This window comes from Sabethes cyaneus, chromosome 1, assembly GCF_943734655.1.
Source record: "Sabethes cyaneus chromosome 1, idSabCyanKW18_F2, whole genome shotgun sequence".
In the NCBI taxonomy this organism is placed as follows: Eukaryota; Metazoa; Arthropoda; class Insecta; order Diptera; family Culicidae; genus Sabethes; species Sabethes cyaneus.
The window spans coordinates 47,917,090-47,940,152 of record NC_071353.1 but is presented as its reverse complement, the minus strand read 5'-3'; the positions used below and the strand labels follow the sequence as shown (position 1 = coordinate 47,940,152).

The following is a 23,063-nucleotide window of genomic DNA, read 5'->3' as shown; positions in this document are numbered from 1 at the left end:
AACGACACTTTTGCCCTTGTACTGCTGGCGGAGGAAGTATTTTGAAGTTTTCGAAGGCTGCAAAAGGTTTAATATTGAGTAAAGTACACAGCAAGAAAAACTAATTTTGCGGAACGTGTAATATTTCAAGCGCAGTGTCAGCATAGGTGAAAAAAATGACAGAAAAGATTCTACTCATAATTTACTGAGCTGGAAATTATTTCAACAGTCTGCTTTCACTATTATGAATGACGATCATTTAATGACAACAAAGTTTATTCCATGTTTTCGTAAGGAAAGATCCGATAATTTTTCTTAAAAGTGTATATCCGGCAGTCTCGTTAGCGCTTTCCTCAAATTGCTGGGCATCGGAAAGTCAGTCCGAGCAAGTTCGGTCAATAGAGTGCAATTTTCAACTCAGTCGTTTAGTTTTTCGAGCGACTCAACCCCAGAATAAACAGAACGGCTATGTCAAGTTCAGAGTAGAGTTTGATATCGGTCGGAAAGTTTATTCCAGCAGCTCATTTTGTCATAAAGATGGAACATTTGGACGTTCTACCAGCACCAATTCTATATAAAACCACTTTTTACCTGCTCAAAAATGGTCGAATCGATCAAAAATTCTCTTTTGACCACTATCTCAGCAAATTTTCATATAGCTACATTTATCATTACCAGCTCCATTCCGTGGACGCTCTGAAATTAACTTTTGTTTTTTATTCCATTTGATAAAAGGAATAGCTCCCTTTGCGCAACCCCTCCTCTCGGAATGTGAAATAAGTGCGAGGCAACGACGGTCAAGGGAAATCCAAAACGCTTTGTAACTTTTCCTAAAATATTACGTAGGCATTTTTCCAGAGCCGATTGTCGCAGCAGCAGCACCGTAAAAGTTGAACATTTTTGGGATCCCGGAAAATTTTCGCGAGTCAACCCACCGAACGGTCGGTAGGAAATTTTAATTAAAATGCACTGAACAATAACATTGTTTCGCCGCTGCCGTGCCATTTTTCACCATCACCGGGATAGAGACAGTGTGGACCGAACCTGATTACAATTCGTGGCCCCCGACAGGGCACACAACCGAGAGAAGGGTGGAAAAAAATTCAGTGGGAAATAGTAAATAAATAGTTTAGAGTCTAGTTTAATGTACGTCTACACCAATTTGAGTGCAGAGCAAAACTAAAATTAAAATATTTTTGAAAAAGTTTATAAAAATGAAGGTTTCTCATTAAAAACTGTCTGTAAAATTATAAACTGAACTTACATTCGGTCTAGCCAACTAGCACGTAGGGCGCCTCTATTCCTGGTGCCGGTGGGGTTTTGAAGAGAACGAATTTCACTGCACAGTCGTCCGGCATCCTTGCGACGTGGCCGGCCCACCGTAGTCTCCCAACTTTCGCCAGGTGTACGATCGGAATTTCTCCAAGCAGTGCCTGTAGCTCGTGATTCATATGCCTCCGCCACTCTCCGCTATACGTATGTACTCCGCCAAAAATAGTCCGCAACACCTTTCGTTCCAATACGGCAAGCGCACGTATGTTTGTAAGCAAGGTTACTGTCTGAAGTCCGTAGAGGACTACCGGGCTGTGTTCAAGCCACTCGCACTGGTTTGATGGTTCCAAACCGAAGATCTTTCTTTGCCACACGGGTGACGATCAGAAGGCACTTGCACTAATAAAATAGCAATGGTAGTGCAATTTCAGTGATCTTTCACTGCACGTGATCACTTGTTAGCACGCACAAATAACGCGGCTATTCATTCACCGAATAACTAATTCTACTTTTCCCACTTTGCTCTGACCAAAGTTGAGGACAAAGCAACAGAATTCATACATAAAATGGTGTACCGAACCGTATGGATTACTTCGGATTTGTCTCGAGTGACCTTACGCACTGAATACGTAGTTTGAACTGTTTTATTCGTATCGATCAGATAACGATCTATGGTTAATTATCTTCACACGTATATTGCAATGAACATCTTTTGATAAGAGAGCAACTTCTATTGCGTTATCATGTAAGCTCATTAGAATGTAAGTTCATTAGATTGTTAGTGTAGTTTGCTATTTTAGTATATAAGGCTAAAGCTTTAAGGTAGCTTAAGTAATTTAGGTATTTTGGTAATATTTGCTGAGAATTAGATTTTACATTAAAATATGAGTCAAACAATTTTAGCTTGAGAATTAAACTATTAAGTGGCAACATTCAACAGTCTGATTGGCGTTTTGTACATCGTCAGCTTCGTGCGGCGACGTATGCTCCTTAATCGAAGCGTCTTGCAGAGGGAAAAGTAGGCTTGATTTCCAGCTTGAATGCGTCATTGGATCTCCTTACTCGTGTTATTGTCGGCGGTGACCAAAGATCCCGAATATACGAACTCACTAACCACTTCCAGTTCACCGCCGTCAATAGTCACTGTCCGTGGGAGACAAACGTTGTTTTCTCTGGAGCCTCTTCCCACGTTTTTCTGGCGTGGATTGCCCCCGTTGTCCCAAGGTTTCTAGTAATGATGTCGAGGTCGTCTGCGAAAGCTAGGAGTTGGCTACTCTTGCTGAAGATCGTTCCTCTTGTTTCGATGGCCGCTCGTTGGATCACACCTTCAATAGCGATACTGAATAACATACAGGACAGTCCCAGAGAGAGTGCCCCGAATCGCGCACGTTACACATCATTCGCTATACAGTAGCGTCAAACCAATCATTTCTTGCGCTCGAGGTTACCTCACCTAGCACCACAGTCTCAGCACATTGATGGCCGAGTGTTTCCCCATTCATTCGACTTTGAAGTCGAAACACATAGTTCCATATAGGAGGGTATTGCAGGACTTCATCCAGTACGCGCGAGTAGTTCTTGCCAACTCGCGGTTTGTCTAATTGCCGAATGTTTAACCGAGGAGGGCGGCTTTGTCGCGAGGTATAAACCGTCGACAGTTTTGAGCGTAGTGATTTGAGCACCCAGTAGGATGCTTACGGTGGTGATGTTTGAGAAAAACCGGCCATCGATGAGAATATGGTCGGTTTGGTTCAGGAGATCTCCAGGTGGTTTTGTGGAAAACTTTACAGGGAAAGGTGGAAGTAACGAAGACGGAATCCCAAGTAACAATTTGAGTTTTAATACGCTCTTATGATGGCATTCAAGACTAAAATTGGTCAAGAAAACCGCCATAAGAGTACAATAAAACTCACATTGTTGCTTGGGATACCAAGACAGCAGGACTACATCAGTACTCAGTACATCAAAACATCAAGCTTATCAAGATGAGCCTGGATAGGTTGGCTACCTGTCACTTGCACTTCTTTCAAGTACCACATCTACTACAGTGACGGTAAAAAAACAGAACATGGAGTCGGTTTCGTAGTATTGGGAAAACAAAAGCAACGAATTATCCGGTGGAGGCCCGTAGATGACCGTATATGCGTGTTGAGGATTAAGGGCAAATTCTTTAACTACAGCCTAATCAACTTATACGCACCGACAAATGATAAATCCGATGATGCTAAGGACGAGTTTTGCGACAGGCTTGAGAGGACCTATGGAGAGTGCCTAAAACACGACGTGAAAATCATCATCGGAGATGCAAACGCGCAGATCGGGAGAGAGGAATCATTCCGACCAGTTATTGAAAGACATAGCTCTCATCTGTCGACCAATCAATGATAATTGTCTGAGGCTCATAAATTTCCCCGCGGCCAGAGGAATGGCCATATGTAGCACCTACTTTCCACGTTTGAATATTCGGAAACACACCTGGAAGCATCCAAATGGAGACTCTAGCTCTCAGATCGATCATGTCTTGATTGACGATCGACACTTTTCGGATAACTGTCGAACACGGCGAAAGCTCGCACTGAGAGGACGCTGAGTTTCAACATCCAGCGGTTAACGGCAGACGGCGTAGCAGTGGAGTACGCCAGGAAGCTTGACCAACGAATCGCAGAACAGCAGGTAGAAGGAGAAGATATAAATGGGCTGTGGACGAACATCCATGGTGCCATCGAAACAGCTGCGAGAGAGGCGGTAGGCACGACGCGTGGAAGACAGCGTAACAGCTGGTTTGATGCCGAACAGACGAACAGACGAAAAGAACCAGACCAGGAGTCGCATGCTCACTGCAGCAACGCGTCAAAACAGAGAGAGACACAGAGAGACTAGAGTTGCGAAAAAAAGAATCCATCGTCTAAAGAAATGCGAGTACGAGGAGCACGTGCTCGCCGGCGCAGAGGAGCGATACGCCAGCAACGACACACGGAGTTTCTATAAAACGGTGAAATGCAGGAATTTCGCTCTGCCTGTGATGTGCAACGGTAGTGCTGACAACCTGCTTACCGACAAAACGGCGGTAGCAGCCAGGTGGAAGGAGCGCTTTCAGACACTGTTGAATGGAGAGGTAAATGCGGAGATCAGCAGGGACAGGATAGGAATTGTAAGCGATGGTCAAGGTTAAAAAGGCAATCAGTGAGCTGAAAAACGGTAAGGCTGCTGCCCAGTAAACCATTTGGTTTGTATATCTCGATTGCAACTGAGATATACGAAATCATATCTGAACGAAAAAGTTATATTTCACGCCATATAAGAACATATATGTACCAAAGTGGAAGCGATATACGTGTGAAATTTTTAACAATTATTTGCAATTCTATTTTGCGTAGTTTTTATAACACGCAACTAAATATTCCTGAATATATGATTAAGATATAATCAAATATTGCAATCGTCTATACTGCTTTATAATTCACAGTCATGAATTGTATATGAAGACACGCACGACTGCAAAACAACTTATTGTTCACTTCGATTTGACATACTCTGGTAGGGAACGTGGGAACCCAAGTGGTGTTGGTGCCGAGGTGGAATTAGATGGGGAACGTTATGAAGTAGTGGAGGGATTTATTTACCTTGGTACACTCGTGACATGTGACAACGATGTAAGCCGCGAAGTGAAACGACGAGTTGCAGCTGCGAACCGGGCTTTCTACGGATTACGTTGCCAGCTGATGTCCCGTAGTTTGCAAATTCGCACAAAACTGGCGCTCTATTGAACACTAATCCTCCCGGTGGCTCTTTACGGACACGAATCATGGACGCTAAAGGAAGCTGATCGGCGAGTGCTTTGGGTTTTTGAGCCTAAAATGCTGCGATCTATACTTGGTGGCAGAATGGAAAATGGAGTGTTGCGCAGACGCATGAATCACGAGCTGTACCAAGTATACAAATATGCTGATATAGTGAAGGTAGTGCAATGTGGCAAGCTGCGGTGGGCTAGACACGTGGCCAGAATACCCGACGAAAGAGGACCATAATTCGTTCGGCGCAAGAACGGTGACGGACCGTTGCCAGTAAAGTAAGTAAGTAACATTGTTCCCTGTTCAATTGGAGCGCCATTCGACAGTTCGATTGGAACTACTTGATGACAGTCGTCCAAACTTTACATTTATAGGGCTTTAATATTTATGCGTATTTCCAATTGTGAGTGATTATGTGCTATTCCCAAAGGCGTTTTTGTAGCAGTGTTTGCAGAAATTTGTCAACGGCGAGGTTGGTTCTTCTTTTTCGTGAAATTATAGCCGATGTAAAGTTATTGAATCCAGAGTGGCAACATGTCAAAAGTATGCAATGCGTATTTTCTTTCTCTTTTTTACGTTTTACGTCATCTGCTCAATTAGAATGACAGTAACAGATAATTGTCATTTCAAATCTGACAGTGTCGCCACTCTATGTACTACGGAAACCCCGGTAATTTGAAAGATTCTTCGTGCAACCTAACGGGGTTGATTTTTAATTTGAACAACTGGCAACTCTTAATATGCTGGCCGCCTTGCTCTTTGTTATTGTTTCGGAGATTTGATCTATTTTAAATTTCAAGCAGTGAATATTTCATTCTCCGATAGTATTTTTTGACGTTCGTTTGACCGTTTTTAATCTGAACACTTTTTAATTTGAGCCCCGCTAGTTTGCACAACGTGCAAATTAAAAATGGTTCAAATGTCATTCTCAACATGACATCATTTGCTTATGCGGACAATGCCCATAAACACAATTTGTTTGTACTGATCTAGCGTGATTAATCTGTTTTACATTCCGTTTTCCCAACGATTATGATACGATCTCCGATCGGAGAATGAAATATTTACTTGCATCTACCAACTGAATCAAACCACCAAAACAATAACAAAGAGTCGGGCGGCCAGTTCATACAAGTTTCAGCATGTTTAGGGTTGCCAGTTGTTCAAAAAAAAAACTAAAAAAACTACTATCGCAAAAGTATGGTGACACAGTAAATAGTCTTTTTTATTATAAAATAAAATTGACAATAATAGCAGATTTGATATAAAATGGCTGTAAAAATAAGCAATAAATGAATAGTTAAATACGATGCAGCTGTTTCAGATTGTATTACACTATAAAATAAAAGGTCTAAAATGTACGCGGCTCCTTTTCTATTCATCATAGTAGGAAATAGTGCTGAAACGAAAGAAGTAAAATAAAGAGCAAATTAATATTAATAACAGTGTCAAACTAGCTTTTCGCACATCTACGAGTAATGCACACTTTCTTTGCAATTATAAACGAGATGTTTATCGTTAAATGATAGAACTATAGACCATTGCACGGGGCGACCTACCCGAGCAGAAGCGAAGAGCAAAATAATATCAAAATGTGTTATTGGAAATCGAATAACTCATATCAAAATTTGGTCTTGTTTTGGCTGACATAGTTGCTAAATAACAAAAAATTATATCAAAATTTTACTCCTTTAAGGCCAAAAGAATAATTACTTGTGTTATTTGAATAACAAAGCAATAACATGGTTGTATTCAGAGTTTAGACATATTTTAGTATTATTAAGGTATTGAATAACAAATGCATGAGTATTTGAGATATTAAAAAACCATTTTATAAAATATTTATATTCTAAAATCTTTTTAATCAATAAAAAATAAATTATGAAATATATCGAATGTCATTTTAAGGCCAAAATAAGATATGATAACAAAAGCAGTTATTAAATTCATCTTACAACCACTGTTTTAAATATATACTCAATAACAAAATGTGTTATCAACGTATTTCAATATCTATTCAATAACAAAATATACCATTATAACGCAGTTTGATATTGTTTTTATATTATTTTGTTCTTCGCTCCTGCTCGGGTAACCACACTGTTTTGACAGCACCTAGTGGTTTGTTAGAGTTTTATTTGAAATTTCTGTTTTCACTAAACAGATAATGATCAAAATATTTAGTTTTTTTTTAAGAAAAAGTGCTTCTCATATATTTTAAAGCAATCGACACAGTAATATTTCACGAAAATTCACATCAATATGACATGTGACAATGTGGCAACTCAATGGTGTCATTTGACAGTAAAATGACGTCATCATGAAATGATCTATTGGTTTAGTCTTTGGCTTAGTATTGGCTATTGACACCGCATCCTTTGCTGTACACCAGTAATTCCGGCATGACATGCCAAAAACTTATTTTTCGAAAAATTAAACTAGATATAGCTTTTATCCAGAAAAAAAGGGGAACAGCCTTCCCCTTCCTTTAGTGCATGCCATTATAAGACTAAATCAAAACACAGAAAAACTAACCTGCCGCTTACTTACCACCGGATCAGCAGTCTTCCAACACTTGTGGAACCAGAAGGCACGTTCGCACAACGATTTGCCCTTCGGTTTTGTGCACTTGATACCCATTTTCAGAGCAATGTTTTCGTACTCTTTCGGAATGACTTCCATCATCTTCCCGAGATGCAGCTCTCCTTTATCGTCTGTAAGGTTTGACTTGTGGAACAAGCAGTTCATGTAGCACTTCAAGTTTTCATCGTCCTCAAAAATATCCTCATCGCTGAATCGCCGTATGGCCGCTTCCGTAACACCAGTTTCCGCAACGCATTCTCGGTGCATGTCGATTGCTCCCTCCAGTGCAGATGGTGGCGGATATTCAGCATCCCTGCGTGGTACAGGTTTGTCGGCCGCTAGTGTGAACATCAAATCAAGCAGTAATAATCCCATGCTAAGCAGGATCATCGCAGCAAGCAACTGTTCTGTCTACAACGAATCGCCACAGGAAAATGAAAACCGATAGCGCCTATAACTTTTTCCTTTTTATTAAGCACCATAATCGATTATAGACGGAAATGAACAATTTGCTCGCTTGATTTCCTGTCCGCTCTCGACTGCCATCAAAGCTGCAATTAACGCTATATCACGGATCACCGGACTCATTCAGACCGGGTACAAGTGCCGTACAATCACTTGTTGCATGATTTGTGAAATTCTGCACCGACGGCGGCGACGTCCGTCCGTCCGTTTAAGGCCGTTTTACTCGAAAGCTGCTGTCGTAAAATAAGCACCGTTAAACGCAATTTTCCGGCAGGTCAAACTTGTTCAGCAGTGTTTTATAACTTGAGCTCGGATGTCACGAAAATTAACCCTTTCGGTGAGTGGTCTCGATTCGCACTTTTTGTTCCACTGTGCCTAGACTCTCATCCTCGGTAGTAAGTTTCATGCACGCTAGGGTGGTTGTGGTTGTATGCATGCATATTGTACAGGTTGACATGAGTAGGTTTATGTAGGTTGTAAATGAATGAATGAAGTATGGAATTAATTCTGTGCAATGTGAGAAAAAATTCCAGTTGGACAGTGGATGCAACTGCATTCTGTGACCACCCTAAGGCTGACATCGGCAACAGCGTTTTATGAAGAAAGTTTTTCACCACCTCCAGTCCTGGCATAATTTCCGGAAATGCGGCTGGACATCGCTGGTATTCTGCTAGTGCATGAGCAGAAATACATTTGGTGTAGGACGAATATTTGGGACTGCAAGCCCTGGTGGCGAAAGCATTCGCACAGAAAAGTTGCTAAAATATTTTAAATATCTTGCATGATATGATGTGGTTTCACGAAAACGGCTTCTATGAAATATTATGTATATCTGGAATTGTAAAGTTTAGATCGTTTAGAAATAGGGAACTCCCGAATGCGTGTAACCTTTAACCAACATGTTCTAAAGATGAGGCAAAGCTTCCTGATAACATGAAGAAAACTGAAACAAATCATTCATCGGTATTTCAATGAAGTTATCTCACTTTTCTCTTGATGCCGCTCATCAACCAATTATCACCCAATACTTTTCTATTGGACGAAACTGGAGGATAAATGGTATTGGGTCTTGGGCTATTTGCCGCATCTCGACACAAACAAATCGGCTTCAACCTGGTCGAGCCAACGAGTAAGTTGGGTCTCTCTATTCCTAAAGGCCCCCATATACGTACGAACATGTCGGCCGAAAATGTTGGTAAATTCATGTTCGGTCAACACTCACGCCTCAGCGCCACGAACTAAGCTAGCAAAAGAAGCACTTATAGTAAGTTTATAGGAGACGGTGTGCAGCTAACTAGTTTTATCATGGTAATATCAGCAACCACAATACATTTGCTTTATTAACAGTTTTATTATGGTTGAATAGCTAGCTATAAGTGCGTTTTGACTCGTATCCTCTTGGTAATGCTTGCTGCTATGATGTCATTGTCATTTGCGAAACGTGGTTTAACTCTCAGACGATTTTCAAGCAAGTCTTTGGATTCTATTACGTTTTCCGTTGTGATCGGAACCCTAACAACAGCCGCAAATCAACTGACTGAGTGATCGCTTCCTCTTTTTGTGTACCTTATACATTCCACCTGATCGTGTCCGTGATGACGATCTAATTGACGCTCACTGCCAGTCAGTTTACTCAGTTATGAGGGACGCTACGCCACTCGATGAGATAGTTATTTTGGGCGACTTCAATCTGCCAGATATCTCGTGGAAACCTGTCCATAGCGGTTTGCTCTATCCTGATTCTGAAAATTCTACGATCTATGCCGGTGCAATATATCTTCTTGACAACTATAGTGCTTCAATGGTTCATCATGTCGTCAACGATTGTTCTCGTTCCTTAGACCTCTGCTTCGTGAGCTCACAGGACAAGGTCCCATTCGTCTCGGCGGCTCCATGTCTGTTGATCAAGAGGGTTCCACACCATCGTCCTGTGATTGTCTGCATAGTAGATAAACTCCTTCAGGATTTCGATGAATGTCCAGCTGCTATCTCATATAATTTCTGTACAGCTGATCAACAAAGCATCAATGATTTGTTATCTAGTATTGACTGGGCAAACACACTAGATCCCGACAACGTTGAAGCCGCTGCCTAGACCTTCACTCATGTCTTCATATAAGCTATCGATCGATATGTACCGAAAAGTAGTCTCCGCAGTACATCTCATTCCTCTTGGCACCCGAATGAGCTACGCAGGCTGAAGTCATACGAAAGAGCAGCATTAGCACGAATCACGAAATTTCGTACGCTTTCACTAAAACTCCACTATACGAGGATTAACAATTTATATAGGCAAGTCAGTCATCAATGCTTTTCGCGGTATCAACGCAGTGTTCAAAGAAAGATTGAAGCATCACTCGAAGTCTTCCTGGAATTATATGAACGAGCAACGCAAAGAGTCCGGGGTTCCATCATCAATGGAATAGAACGAGGAAGTTGCTGCCACTCCTCAGAATACATGCCGTTTCTTTTCCAAGAAGTTTGCAACTGTTTTCACCAATGAGGTATTGAGCGCGGACCGTGTTGCTCTAGCAGCCAACAACGTTCCAATATATGGTCAAACGCTGGGTGCCATTGCCATCAATGTCGATATGATTTCGAAGGCTGTGACCATGCTCAAGTCATCCTTCTATCCTGGACCCGATGGAGTACCTTCCGTATTCCTGAAGAGACACATAGACTGCTTGCCGTTACCGTTGCTTTGTTTATTTCAAATGTCCATCTCCAATGCGATTTTCCCGTCGTGTTGGAAATTTGCACATAAGTTCTCTGTACACAAAAAAGGAAGTAAACGAGATGTAGACAACTATCGAGGCATCACATCGCTGAACGCAGTCTCGAAACTGTTTGAGCTGGTGTTCATGGAACCTCTGCTTTCCCACTGTAAGCAATATCTAAGTGGCTGATCAACATGGATTCACGTTCCAGCGTTCTACCACTACTAATCTGCTGTATCTTACATCATACATAACGGAGGGTATGGCACAACGAGCTCAAACAGATGTTTTGTACATCGAGCTGTCGGCAGCCTTTGACTAGGTAAACCACGCCATCACAATTGCAAAACTACATGGACTGGGTGTTAGCGGTGACCTTTTGCTCGTATCTCACCGATCGACAGCTGATGGTTGTCGTTGAAGATTATCGATCCGATAGCTATCCAACCTCATCAGGTATACTTCAAGGAAGCCACCTAGGTCCTCTGTTTTTCTGCTTTATTTCAACGACGTTAATTTGGTCACTCAGGGCCTACGACTCTCGCAAGCAGATGATCTTAAAATGTACTTCCGGATTTGCTCGACTGACTACTGTCACTTTCTTCAAAATCAACTCGTACAAGCATGATATCTCATATGTTTTCGCTAAAGCCTCAAGGTTCTTAAGCTTTATCTTAAGGGATCGCGAAAAATTTCACTGACATATACCGCCTCAAATCGCTATACTGTTCGCTGGTGCGGTCAGTTCTGGAACTCTCTGCAACGGTCAGTACTGTTTATCTGTTTGGAATCCTAACTACAACAACAGTGCTGAAAGATTTGAGTCCGTTCAGCGTCGATTACTTAAATTCGCATTGCGAAAACTGTCATGGAGAAACCCGTTTCGTCTTCCCAGCTATGAAAGCCGCTGTCAGCTGATCGATCTAGAACCTCTCCGAATTTGCTTCAGAGCACTGTTTATCGCGGATAGCTTACCAGAGAGAATTGACTGCCCCGCGCGCTGCTGGAACAATGCAATGATGCGATTGCCACCTCGTCACACTAACTACAGCAGGAACGGTCTGCAGCGGGCGTTTAATCAAGTATCGTCGTTACTCGACTTTCATCTGCTACGGCGGATTCTACAGGGCAGATCCACTCGATTTTTTCGGGAGAGGTAAACCTCGAAGAAGATACAGTTATTTTAAGATCTCTTTGTATACGTTTGATAGAATGTTACTCACCTGATTCGACTTGCCTATTTTTATGTTAACCTGACAATCATTGGGGCCAAATAAATAAATAAAAAAAACCAAAGGTTATTTATTCACTATAAGACTTAATTAATTCCACAATAAAACCTTTATAAAATTCAAGTAAAACCAACTGGGTTCAGAATTGTTACTTGGGGGGGAAGTGTATGTGTGCGGGTCAGGAACCATATGATCAAAACTGAAGGGACAAAATTAAATATGAGACTAATATAATGGTGCGGCGGTAGTTTAATTGTAAAAACACTTGGGTACCAACCGAGAGAGTGTGGGCTGGAGTCCCACCTGTCATTTAACGACCCAATTTATTTTTAGCTGCATATAGAAATTTTTCCAGTTTCATCCAGTCTATCATTCTTCGTAGCAAAAAAACTTCTTCACTTTACAAAAAAAGAAGTAAGCATTGCTATATCTTTTATATTTATGGCGCTATAAGACTTTAGGCTATAAAGCCCTATAGCGCCGTAAATTCCAAAGATAAAACTTTTTTCAGCAACAGATAAAGCTACTGAACAAATTCTCCATACACCACCTTTTCAAATTCTGCTTGGCTGAGGTGCAGTAATCAATAGGGCAAAATCGAAGCGGAAAGAGCATGCCAAACTCGTTTACGAGTTTGTACATTTCTTCTAAAAATTGTTTCTTATCATAAAAAAACTTATTATTTATTATAAAAACAAATTATTTTTTTGTCAATATTTACTTTTGCAAAATATCCAAGATACAGCACATGTGTGAAAACCACTATAAAGTATTGCCACGTAGATGATTCTTTGAAATAATACTTGTGTGAATAAGTTATCGAACATACAGCAATACACTTCTGAATCAACAAGGGAAAGAAGTAATAGGGGCATCTCTTACCAACCGCTTTCTGATTATTAATTATTTTCGTTGAAAGTATTTAGCAGATTGTGATAATCTCAGCGGAGCACAGTGGGGCAGATTGACCCGGCGCTCGGACAAAACCTCATAACTTCTTTCATATGCTACGTAGAGCTTTATTTTCTTCAGCAACATTGTTTGTTATAAAATTTCGCATCTTTTCGTAAATTTTAACTAGTTGTATTTTTATTGCTATAGATGGCGTTGAAGTCTAACTTTTTAAATAATGACTTTAGAAATATTATGCCTTCAGAAAAGTTGTTTGTCCTGTAAAGTTACGTAAAGTTACTGAACATACCAAAATTGTAGGACTTACGGGAATCAAGTTATAAATATTTTAAATATTCAAACACATTTTTTCAGTGTGTAGTCGAAATTGGTCGCGTCGCACAACCTCCTATACAAATTATCACGATCTGTATATCAAGAGTAATTTAGTAATATTATTCTGGTATAGGGTAAATCAACCATTCGTGGACCTTTCTATAAATTATTTTGAACTTGTAACGCTAAACACCCAACCGATGGCACTTACAATATTGGTAACTTTCGAATAAGCCTAAATATAACAATTTATCCAGCAAATATCTATATTTTACATAGTTTTTAAAACAGATTGGAATGTCCATTTTCGTTTTATGGACCCTTGTGATTTACAATAGAATAACGACCGGGTCCATTATAGGAATTCTAGTGTATTTTGCATGGAACGGGTCCGCTAATGGCACTGTCACCATATAATGGACCTTCCCTTGTTGAAAATGTTGATTTTAAAGCATTAATAATGAAATCCAGCTAAAATCTTAAAAACTCAAATGTGTGTTATGTTTAGTACGTTCTGTTTCATGTCATATATCCTCAGAAATAAGAAGTATAAGCTAATAAATACCTAAATTTTATCCGAGGGTCCATTACAGGCAGAGGGTTATATATAGGTTAACCTACCCTACTATCTGGTTTAGTGCATTCATGTGTTTTTGATAGATTAACAATTTTAACCGATTTTAGAAGTCATTTCTCATTGCAAAGATAAAAATATTTCACAATTCTTTTGCTCTGTTAGCATTTGTTTTGATTTTCAAAGAATAAATTACGGACATCTTTGCATATTTTATGGTATGCCTCTCGATCATTTATAATACTAAGATTCCGTAGTACGATCTCCGTTATATATGAAATTTTTTATTTAATTAGTTTGGCGCAGCAAAAGGATACGAGTGGCGATATAGGCCGTCATCGGCCTCAGCCAAAGCCTGGCAGAAGGTACAAAAAATAACTAGTAACTGACAGGGTAGCAATCTGTTTATCCTGCAAACACGTATCAACATGTTAGACTCTAAATAAACAAAATAGACGCTAGTTCAATCGAACTGAAAGGCCAACCGAACATATTCTATTGCCATTTTGACTTGAAATAGAACTAATTGGAAAAAAGCTGTGAAGTGGTCGCCTTTACAATGTCCTAAATTCCCCTTATCGACTCCAATGTATCTCATAACGATAATAATGTTGTGTCTTACATACACGAGCATGACTATTCAACGTACAGCAGGAATGGACTTCGCACTGGCGCGCGCATTTACTAATTTGTAACCTAAAATGCCGAAAAACATGCATTCGAAAAACTTGAATATCTCCGAACATTGCAACTAGTAGCAGCTAATTTTTTGCTTATTACTAGTTAACGCCTTGAATTTTGATTTGATAGTAGTGTCAGAGCGGAAATCTGTGGAAATCTTTTTCTACACACTATTGAAAATTGACAAAAATAACAAATTTTTTGTTCTAAAACACTTTGTCAAAATAAAGCCTCCTAGTAAAAAATCTGTCCTAATATCACCAAAACTGTTAGTTTATAATCCCTTTAATGTGAATTGACTTTTAAAAGTATAAAATTTTAAGCAGCATGGTAGCTAGATGCTAAAAGAGCAAACGATATTTATTTTTTCATTTTCCAAATGTTTTTTACACTGTGTTTCACCTTCTTTAATGCCTATTGAAAAAACACTTATTGAACCAATTTATGCATATTTCTTATAGATTATATGTCTACTATACGTAGAATATTAAGTTTGACACGATATCTCAAATAAAAATTTTGAGGTTTTGTCCGAGCTTTTTCGGGTTCTGCCCCATAGTGCGGAGTGGAAAAGACGTTTGCGAGACCCTGATTGCGTACTGGTTGCGCGATGGCTCAAAATAAAAAGTACGAGCCAGTGTCGTAAAAGCCCAAGTACCTAAGCCACAGGGAGCAAGAAAGTACGGAAGAGCTTATGATTATTGCTCTCTAATATTTATGCTGTTCGCTTGTATCAGACAGGGGTAAATACGGGCCTGTGGGATAATAACCACAGGTAAATTCTGCATCAACGAGGGCGTTTTTGCATAGCAGGATCTCCCACTAATACCTAATGGTTAAATAATACTCCGGACCCTCACGGTAGAAATTTTGGCATTTAGGCCAAGAACTAAGCTGCAATAAGGCTAAATTAAAGTGCCCTTTTTTGCTCGCTGAAAATAGACAAAATACATGATTTTACACAAATAAATACTGAAGTAATAATTGTAAGACTAAATATTGTAAAGGGAGGGAGTGTCAGATGCGAAGAATGATTAATTGATGAACTGAAGAATTTCGATATTTCGACCAAAAATATAATGCAATGACAGGAGGGGTTCGCATCCACGCTCTTTCGATTGGTACCCGAATGTTTTACAATAATATTGTGTTTAGTTGATAAGTGTTGGTACAAGTTTGGACAAGACTTTTCTAACTTTTAGGGTTTGTACGAATTTTAGAATTTTTAAACTCGGTTTATGTTACTCAAATTGCCAGCTTCACTTGTTAGGTTAGGTTAAAATTTTGGAATGTAATGTGAAATTACCTTTACAAACAAGCACACAAACAATTTACTTTGTTTTGATTCCCAGTGCGAAAGTCATTCAACAAGCTTGTAGCAACGGATCTTTCGTTCTTATGTAACATTAGACGTCTTTCTCTTGCATCAACAGCGAATTAAACTTGTTTACTACATTGAACATGATTGTATGCGAACATAACGGATTCCAGCACAGTTATTCGTTTACTCTATATTGCATGCAAAAAAATAGCTTAACGGATATCGCTATATATTCCACTCGCACAAATAGTACAGAATCATCTGGCATTCCCGGAGCGAAACTTTCATACCAGCATAATGGGGTTGAGAAAACATAATAAGCAAAGAAAATTCCTGTTCATGCTTCCCAGAGCAAGTGTGCACTGCAGTTCGTTTGTTTTCCTCAAGGAAATATTTATATCCGATTTACTCATGCAGTCTTTCTCCGCAGCGTCGTTGGTTGGGAGAAACAGGCAGCAAATTCTTGTATTGGAAATTCGCTCAATTTATTGGCAAATAAATTATGTAATACCGCATAAAGAAATGCCAGTGGAAACAAAGCAACGACAACCAGGGGCTGAATCAAGCTTGTCTACACTCTACATGGAAAGCAGCTTGGCTTGAAAAATGCATGACTTTCGAGTCAACCGCAACTTCGTTAAAGCGATCGTAGGTGGTCCATTAAATATTAGTAAAAAAATCATCCTAATAACCTAATCAAGTTTTATTGCATGTTTGGTGTCGCAAAGCAACGCAATCTTAGAGTGATTTCCTCATACAAATTTTGGAAACTTAATGTTTGATTCACTAGCAGCATACTGGCAAGCGTGGGTGGTTCTATCTTGAGTAGACATTTGTTTTATTTTGATCCATCTGCAGAAACTTTTGAAATTGTTCCGGACAACTAAATTTGCTTTCCCTGCGATGTGCATCACAGAATATACTTATATAACCTGGGAGGGCTTGTGAATCTTAGCATGAACTCTGATAGTTCTGCTGACATCATTCCGGTTTACTCTTTCCGAATTTCCTGAAGGGCCTGAAGGGGATGTAAGTGTCGCGCCTCCGGTAACCGTCGCGACGGTAAGGTAGTACATTTATCACGAACAACGAAAATGGAAACACGAAACGGATCAATCGGTTTAGGACACCGGAAAGAAAAAGGAAACGAATAATAGATAGCGATTAGAAACTTGGTACCTGGAATGCCCGAACGCTCCAAACACTGTTCAGGAAGTTCGGTAGCGAAATTCCGAAGAAAGGAAGAAAATGAATTGCCGTTGTTGTTGATCATATATGACTGCACAGTTTAATATCTAGAAACTGTGAACATCAAAAAAATCAAAAAAAAATTTAGTACTTTTGACTAGTGATTGTAAACCATTTTTCAGGCGAATTGAAATCACATTACATGCGTAGAAAAGTGGAGATGTGTGACTATTTAAATACAAAATCAGACGTTAAAGAGTAAAACAAAATACTCAAACACTTCATTTGTGAACCGTGAATAACGGTTGTATATACGTTGTACCAACACCAAATGATACGTTTCACCGTATTCACTAGGGACTGAAACAATTTTCGGTCCAGTCAATCTCGACTGGACGCCAATAACTGTACTGACAAGGCAGATATTACCATACAAAAGGATCGGCATTCAAACGACACACTTGGGACTTGTGTCCTGCGGGCGGTAATTGGCGCCGTAATCGAGTTTCGTGATAGTATCTGATTTATTCGTTCGTTGTTATGAAAACGAAAAAAAAAACTGTTCACACGATGTCCGCCACTAGCAGTGTACACCGCATGTAAAGTGTTACCATGGAAGTGGATTGAATCGCTCACATTGTAGGTACGTCCGCGCGAAGGATCGCAGCGTTACATACATTGGAATCTTTTCGGCACACGGCAATAGTTATGTTAATTTTATACACGTATCTGATTTTCATTCATTACCTCGCTCGTTCAAATTTCGTTCAACAACGGGACCGGCTGCATCGACCATCATTTTGGTCGGCTTGGGGTGCACCTTTGCGTTTCTCGTGCTGAGAAAGAATCACGAATCTTTGGGGATATACTAACATTGACAACTGACCAGATCAATATTAAATTTATCACCTCGGTATTTTTACTTTGATTGTAGAATATAAAATTTAGTTCTTTCACCGCATAAAAATACTTTGGAAATATTTTTTGAACAATTAGAGCAGTACTTTTACGTAAGCAAAATGCATCCACGTCACTGCCCGGTGAATTGGACATCTTGTCGGTAAATTTCGCACCAGGTGCCGTGGCAAGACGCGAATTGTGTAATAATGATGCTAGGTTCGCCTATGTTCCACTCGCTCGTTACCGTAACGCCGCTAGGCGGAAGGGAACCCTAAGAGGAAGGGATAACCGTATAGCTAGCAGGGTGCGGTCCTGCTGGGTCATGTGCTGGTCGCTGTAGGAATGCCGTAACTGCATACAACGGGTAAGCTAAATGGGTTACATTATTATCAATCGAAACACGAAATAGCTGCAATCAGAAAGTATTTCCATCAACTGCTTTCCCCGTGTGCCAGGTGGACAACGCTGTATTCAGGCTGCAATCGCATTTGAAGACAACCAAGGGCACGGAATTTGTGTTCGTTTCGAGTTAATGCCCTTGCTTGCCTACAAGATGAGATACGGTCTTATTGTAGTCGATCGTCGACAAGCCGAGATTTTCGAGTTATATTATTAAGTTCGATAAATTTTACGTTAATATTGCTAACACATTATGCACACAATGGCCAAGTAAACTTTTAAAGTTTTAAAGTTCCACTAGAATATCAGGGATTTGATGAAACAGGAACCGATCTGCATAGTTGGGATAGTGTTCCGTAACGCTGGAATGTGTCACATAGTACATGTTCTAGATGAGATAAAAATATGAAGCCTTCATCCGACTTACTGGAATCTAATAAACTGTGCGCTAATGCGCATTCAAGATCATATTTGCGCATTAAAAATCAATTTCTTTGTGCTAAAAACAAATAGTTTTTTCAAAAATGAAGCAGTGCCAGTGCCAGTACCAGTGCCAGTGCCAGTGCCAGTGCCAGTGCCAGTGCCAGTGCCAGTGCCAGTGCCAGTGCCAGTGCCAGTGCCAGTGCCAGTGCCAGTGCCAGTGCCAGTGCCAGTGCCAGTGCCAGTGCCAGTGCCAGTGCCAGTGCCAGTGCCAGTGCCAGTGCCAGTGCCAGTGCCAGTGCCAGTGCCAGTGCCAGTGCCAGTGCCAGTGCCAGTGCCAGTGCCAGTGCCAGTGCCAGTGCCAGTGCCAGTGCCAGTGCCAGTGCCAGTGCCAGTGCCAGTGCCAGTGCCAGTGCCAGTGCCAGTGCCAGTGCCAGTGCCAGTGCCAGTGCCAGTGCCAGTGCCAGTGCCAGTGCCAGTGCCAGTGCCAGTGCCAGTGCCAGTGCCAGTGCCAGTGCCAGTGCCAGTGCCAGTGCCAGTGCCAGTGCCAGTGCCAGTGCCAGTGCCAGTGCCAGTGCCAGTGCCAGTGCCAGTGCCAGTGCCAGTGCCAGTGCCAGTGCCAGTGCCAGTGCCAGTGCCAGTGCCAGTGCCAGTGCCAGTGCCAGTGCCAGTGCCAGTGCCAGTGCCAGTGCCAGTGCAAGTGCCAGTGCCAGTGCCAGTGCCAGTGCCAGTGCCAGTGCCAGTGCCAGTGCCAGACTCATTTCGCCGACTTTGTTCTCCACGGTCACGGGTGGCATCTCCCTTTGCACCGTTGCAAATCGAGGACACTCAAAAACCACCTGCTGTGGTGTTTGTACCTGCTCTCTGCATTCCAGGCAGACTGGCCTCGCGACGTGCCCGAATCGGTGTAGGTATTTCCTGAAGCAACCGTGATCCGAGACTCCATGTTTGCTCAATCCCAGCCGTGTCGATGCTTCAATCTACCGTTCCCTGCCGTGTCCCATTCTTGCTGCCATTTGTTTCTTCGTCCATTGCTGTCGTTGTTTTCGACAAGCCTAATTCGTCTTATACGCACTGGCTACTATTATAGCCATAAGTCGACACGTACTATTAAACTTCGCGCGATTCCGCATAGATTGTAGTCCTACGATACAGGCTGGACTTCCATTCCGCAGTATGGTCACTGGCCAGCAACCTCCGCTTGCCACTACCAGGCCCGTAACTCGGCATGATTCTGGCTACCGTATTGATAGCCTTCTCGCAAGCGTAGCTGACGTGGCAGTTGAAGTTCAACCGGTTGTTTGACAGCAAGTGTGATGTGATTTTACACAGATGCTAACTAAACAATCCCAGACAACTAAAATCCCATCCACTCATCTGGCATACTCAAATAACAACCTATTCTAAAACCTATATCATCCTATATCATTCCACACAACCCAAATCAGCACCATAAGTCTTGAGCAATACCAAGCCAAGCCGGGTGGCATCACCGAAAGGCTAACCACCTGCCAACCTAAATAAATCCATTGCAACATCGCTTAACAGAACCCACAATCGTCCACACATCATAAATAACCATAAGCAATCCAAGCGGATTGCGCAACGCGCAGTCAGTACAGTCCACTTTAACCTATATATTACAGCACGAAGCCGACCTACGGCAACGTGACGATGCGCGTCACGCGTAGTCAGTTTAGTCCGCTTTGTCTCTTTCCTTCCACACACACACACACCGACCCAAAATCAATCCACGATAGGCACCGCCCATAGTATTATGTAAATAAGTAAACCAATTTATGTAACAAAAATCCTGTGTAGACTTTCCATCGAATAAAACTGTTTGGAAGCAGTTCAATAAACATGATTACGATTCTTGACGTGAAAGTCAACGGATCTTCAACACAAGTGTTTCAATGTGTCACTGAACATCCCACACAAGCGTTGAAGTAATAATGTGCTCTCCAATGGTGATGACTGCGTGTTCTACGGCTTTACAGTTGCTAACTAGCAAGACATCCATTTTATGGTGGGCAATTTGCAGCTTCACTCCCTGCATCCAGTTCTCGATAGTTCCAATCGTCCCTATTACCAGCATTTCTACCTCCTCCAGTGACTCGCCTGTTACCGATAGTAGCCTGTCACCCGCAAAGCCGACGATCACCACGTCTCTAGGCAGCTTTAAAGACAGTACACCATTGCACATTCTGGTCCAAAGAGTTGGGCCAAGGATGGAGCCTTGTGGAATTCCCGGCGTAATGTTCATCATCTTACACCCCTTAATGGTCTCGTAAACAAGCGTCCGTTTCCTGAAGTAGGTAACTCCTCAGAATTCTGCAGAGATATTACGGGACGTGCAATGTACGCAACGACTCTGCGATGGCCTCCCAACTGGGACTATTAAAAAAGTTTTGTTGCATCGATCATTACGGCGCAAAAACGATCACGTCTTTGCTTTTGCTCGTACGACTTCTCGGCTCACTCGACCACCGTGGATTTCCCTTTCCGGAACCCGAGCTGTACATTTAACAGACCGTGTCACCCGCTGTATGTCGCATAAGTTTGCTTAGGGTTATCGTCTCCAGGAGTTTTCCGCATGTATTTAGCAGTCATATCGGCCTGTATGACGCTGGATCCCCCGCAAGCTCACCTGACTTCGGCCACAGCTCTAGCTTCTGGATCTTCCATCCGGAAAGCTACCATCTTCTAGGAATTTCTGCAGTACTATCCCCTTGTATTGCTGCCTTAAGGGCAGCGTTAGGCATTCCATCTAAATCAGGAACCTTCTAGACCTTTAGCCGTTTAGCCACTGCCACTATTTCATCGTTGGAGACCGTTAGTGCCCTCTCTTCTGGACCGTAAGGTGCAAAACGGATTCAAGCCCTATTACACTTATTTGACAGGTTATTACCTAGGAGATCATTATTGAATTGTTTTACGGTCCTACGTTCCGGTAGAAAACATTAGAGGGGTTGTGTACGAACACTAGAGCTGTAGCGCACGTTTCCAAAACAAATATCAAATTCGCCTAGGTTTAATCGTTTCGCCGTAAAAAATTGGCGATCTGTCGGGACAAGGAACTTTTGTTATTTTTGCTGGCACACTTTTCTAACACAGACATCAAATTGAACTAGGTTCAATCAGATTTGTAATTTTTTTTGTTGGAACAACTGTTTACAACTATTTTTGGCGCGCTTTCCAATCACAGACATCAAATTTGACTAGGTTCAATCGTCGCAAAGAATCTTCGACCTGTTAAGACGGGAAGAATCTGTCACTTTTTTTTTCTAAAAACGTTAAACCAATCACGAATCGACGATTTCTAGTTGAACAATGGCTCATTATTTTCAATTTGCGTATTTGGAAATCGAAAAGTTTCTTTGTTGGCGTTGATGCGCAGCCGATTTTCCGATCGGTCGCCGCAAAAATATTGAAAATTGATCTGACAACCGTCAAGTTATTAGCGCTCAAAACCTATCATTTTTTCGTGACGCTCGCATTTTTTAATTTTTTGGGATGACCCCCTATACCAGCTACCTTCCTAAAAGACGCAGTCCTACGTCAAAATTTGTGGGCAAAAAGCAAAGCCAGTTTTTAATCGCATAGGAAATGTTCTTGATTGTCCCTATTTGAAGGAAATTAAACCTTTTTTGAATGAAATCAGTGATGTCTTGTCATTTTTCTATCGTATTTTGCAGCGTTTTTGGTTTGATGGCGTCGTCATTTACAGTCATTTTTTGACTTTTTAGATATTTCTTGTCGCGGTTTTGCAGTCTGTTTATTGTTTTTTCATTGCGTTTTCTGCATCCGTCCATAGTCTTTTAATCGTTTTATATTGTTTTTCTCTGGTATTTTTTATCGCTTTTTTTTGGTATTTTGCGATTTTTTTGGTCTTTCTAACGTATATTCGCCATCTTTTGTTGTCTTTCGACTTTTCTGCATCGTCTTTTCGCCTACTTGTACTCACTTCTTTGTCATTATTTCGTTTTTTCACTATTACTGTTCTTTCGTCGATAAGATATTGTTCATTTATCATATAATAGTTGCGTTTTCGCCGTTTTTTGTCATTCCTTTGTTGTATTTTCTCGTCGTCGTCTCTTCATGGTCTCTATGATGTATTTTTGTTATCTTTTCGCCATCTTTCCATTATATTTTTGTCGTTTTTTGACGTCTGTTTCTAACATTTGTGGTTGCTTGTTTTCGACGTTTTCTTGTCATTTTCTGGTGCTGCTGGTGTGTTCTGTTGTCATTTTGGCCCTTTTTGTTTCGTATTTTGTCATATTTTCATTATTTTTCGTTCTGTTTGTTGTCAAG

At 41.1% G+C, this 23,063-nt stretch overlaps 2 protein-coding genes across 2 annotated transcripts in view; one reads left to right on the top strand and one right to left on the bottom strand.

The window, feature by feature from the left end:
* LOC128745651 (serine-rich adhesin for platelets) overlaps positions 1-23,063 on the top strand; it is a 242,653-nt gene that overhangs the window by 48,814 nt on the left and 170,776 nt on the right. The window lies entirely within an intron of this gene.
* On the bottom strand, positions 6,424-8,015 carry LOC128733190 (general odorant-binding protein 83a-like). The gene is made up of 2 exons (XM_053826866.1): positions 7,593-8,015; positions 6,424-6,441 (listed from the first exon to the last, which is right to left on the bottom strand). The coding sequence occupies exons 1-2, from the start codon at positions 8,013-8,015 to the stop codon at positions 6,424-6,426; spliced, it is 441 nt and encodes a 146-aa protein (XP_053682841.1).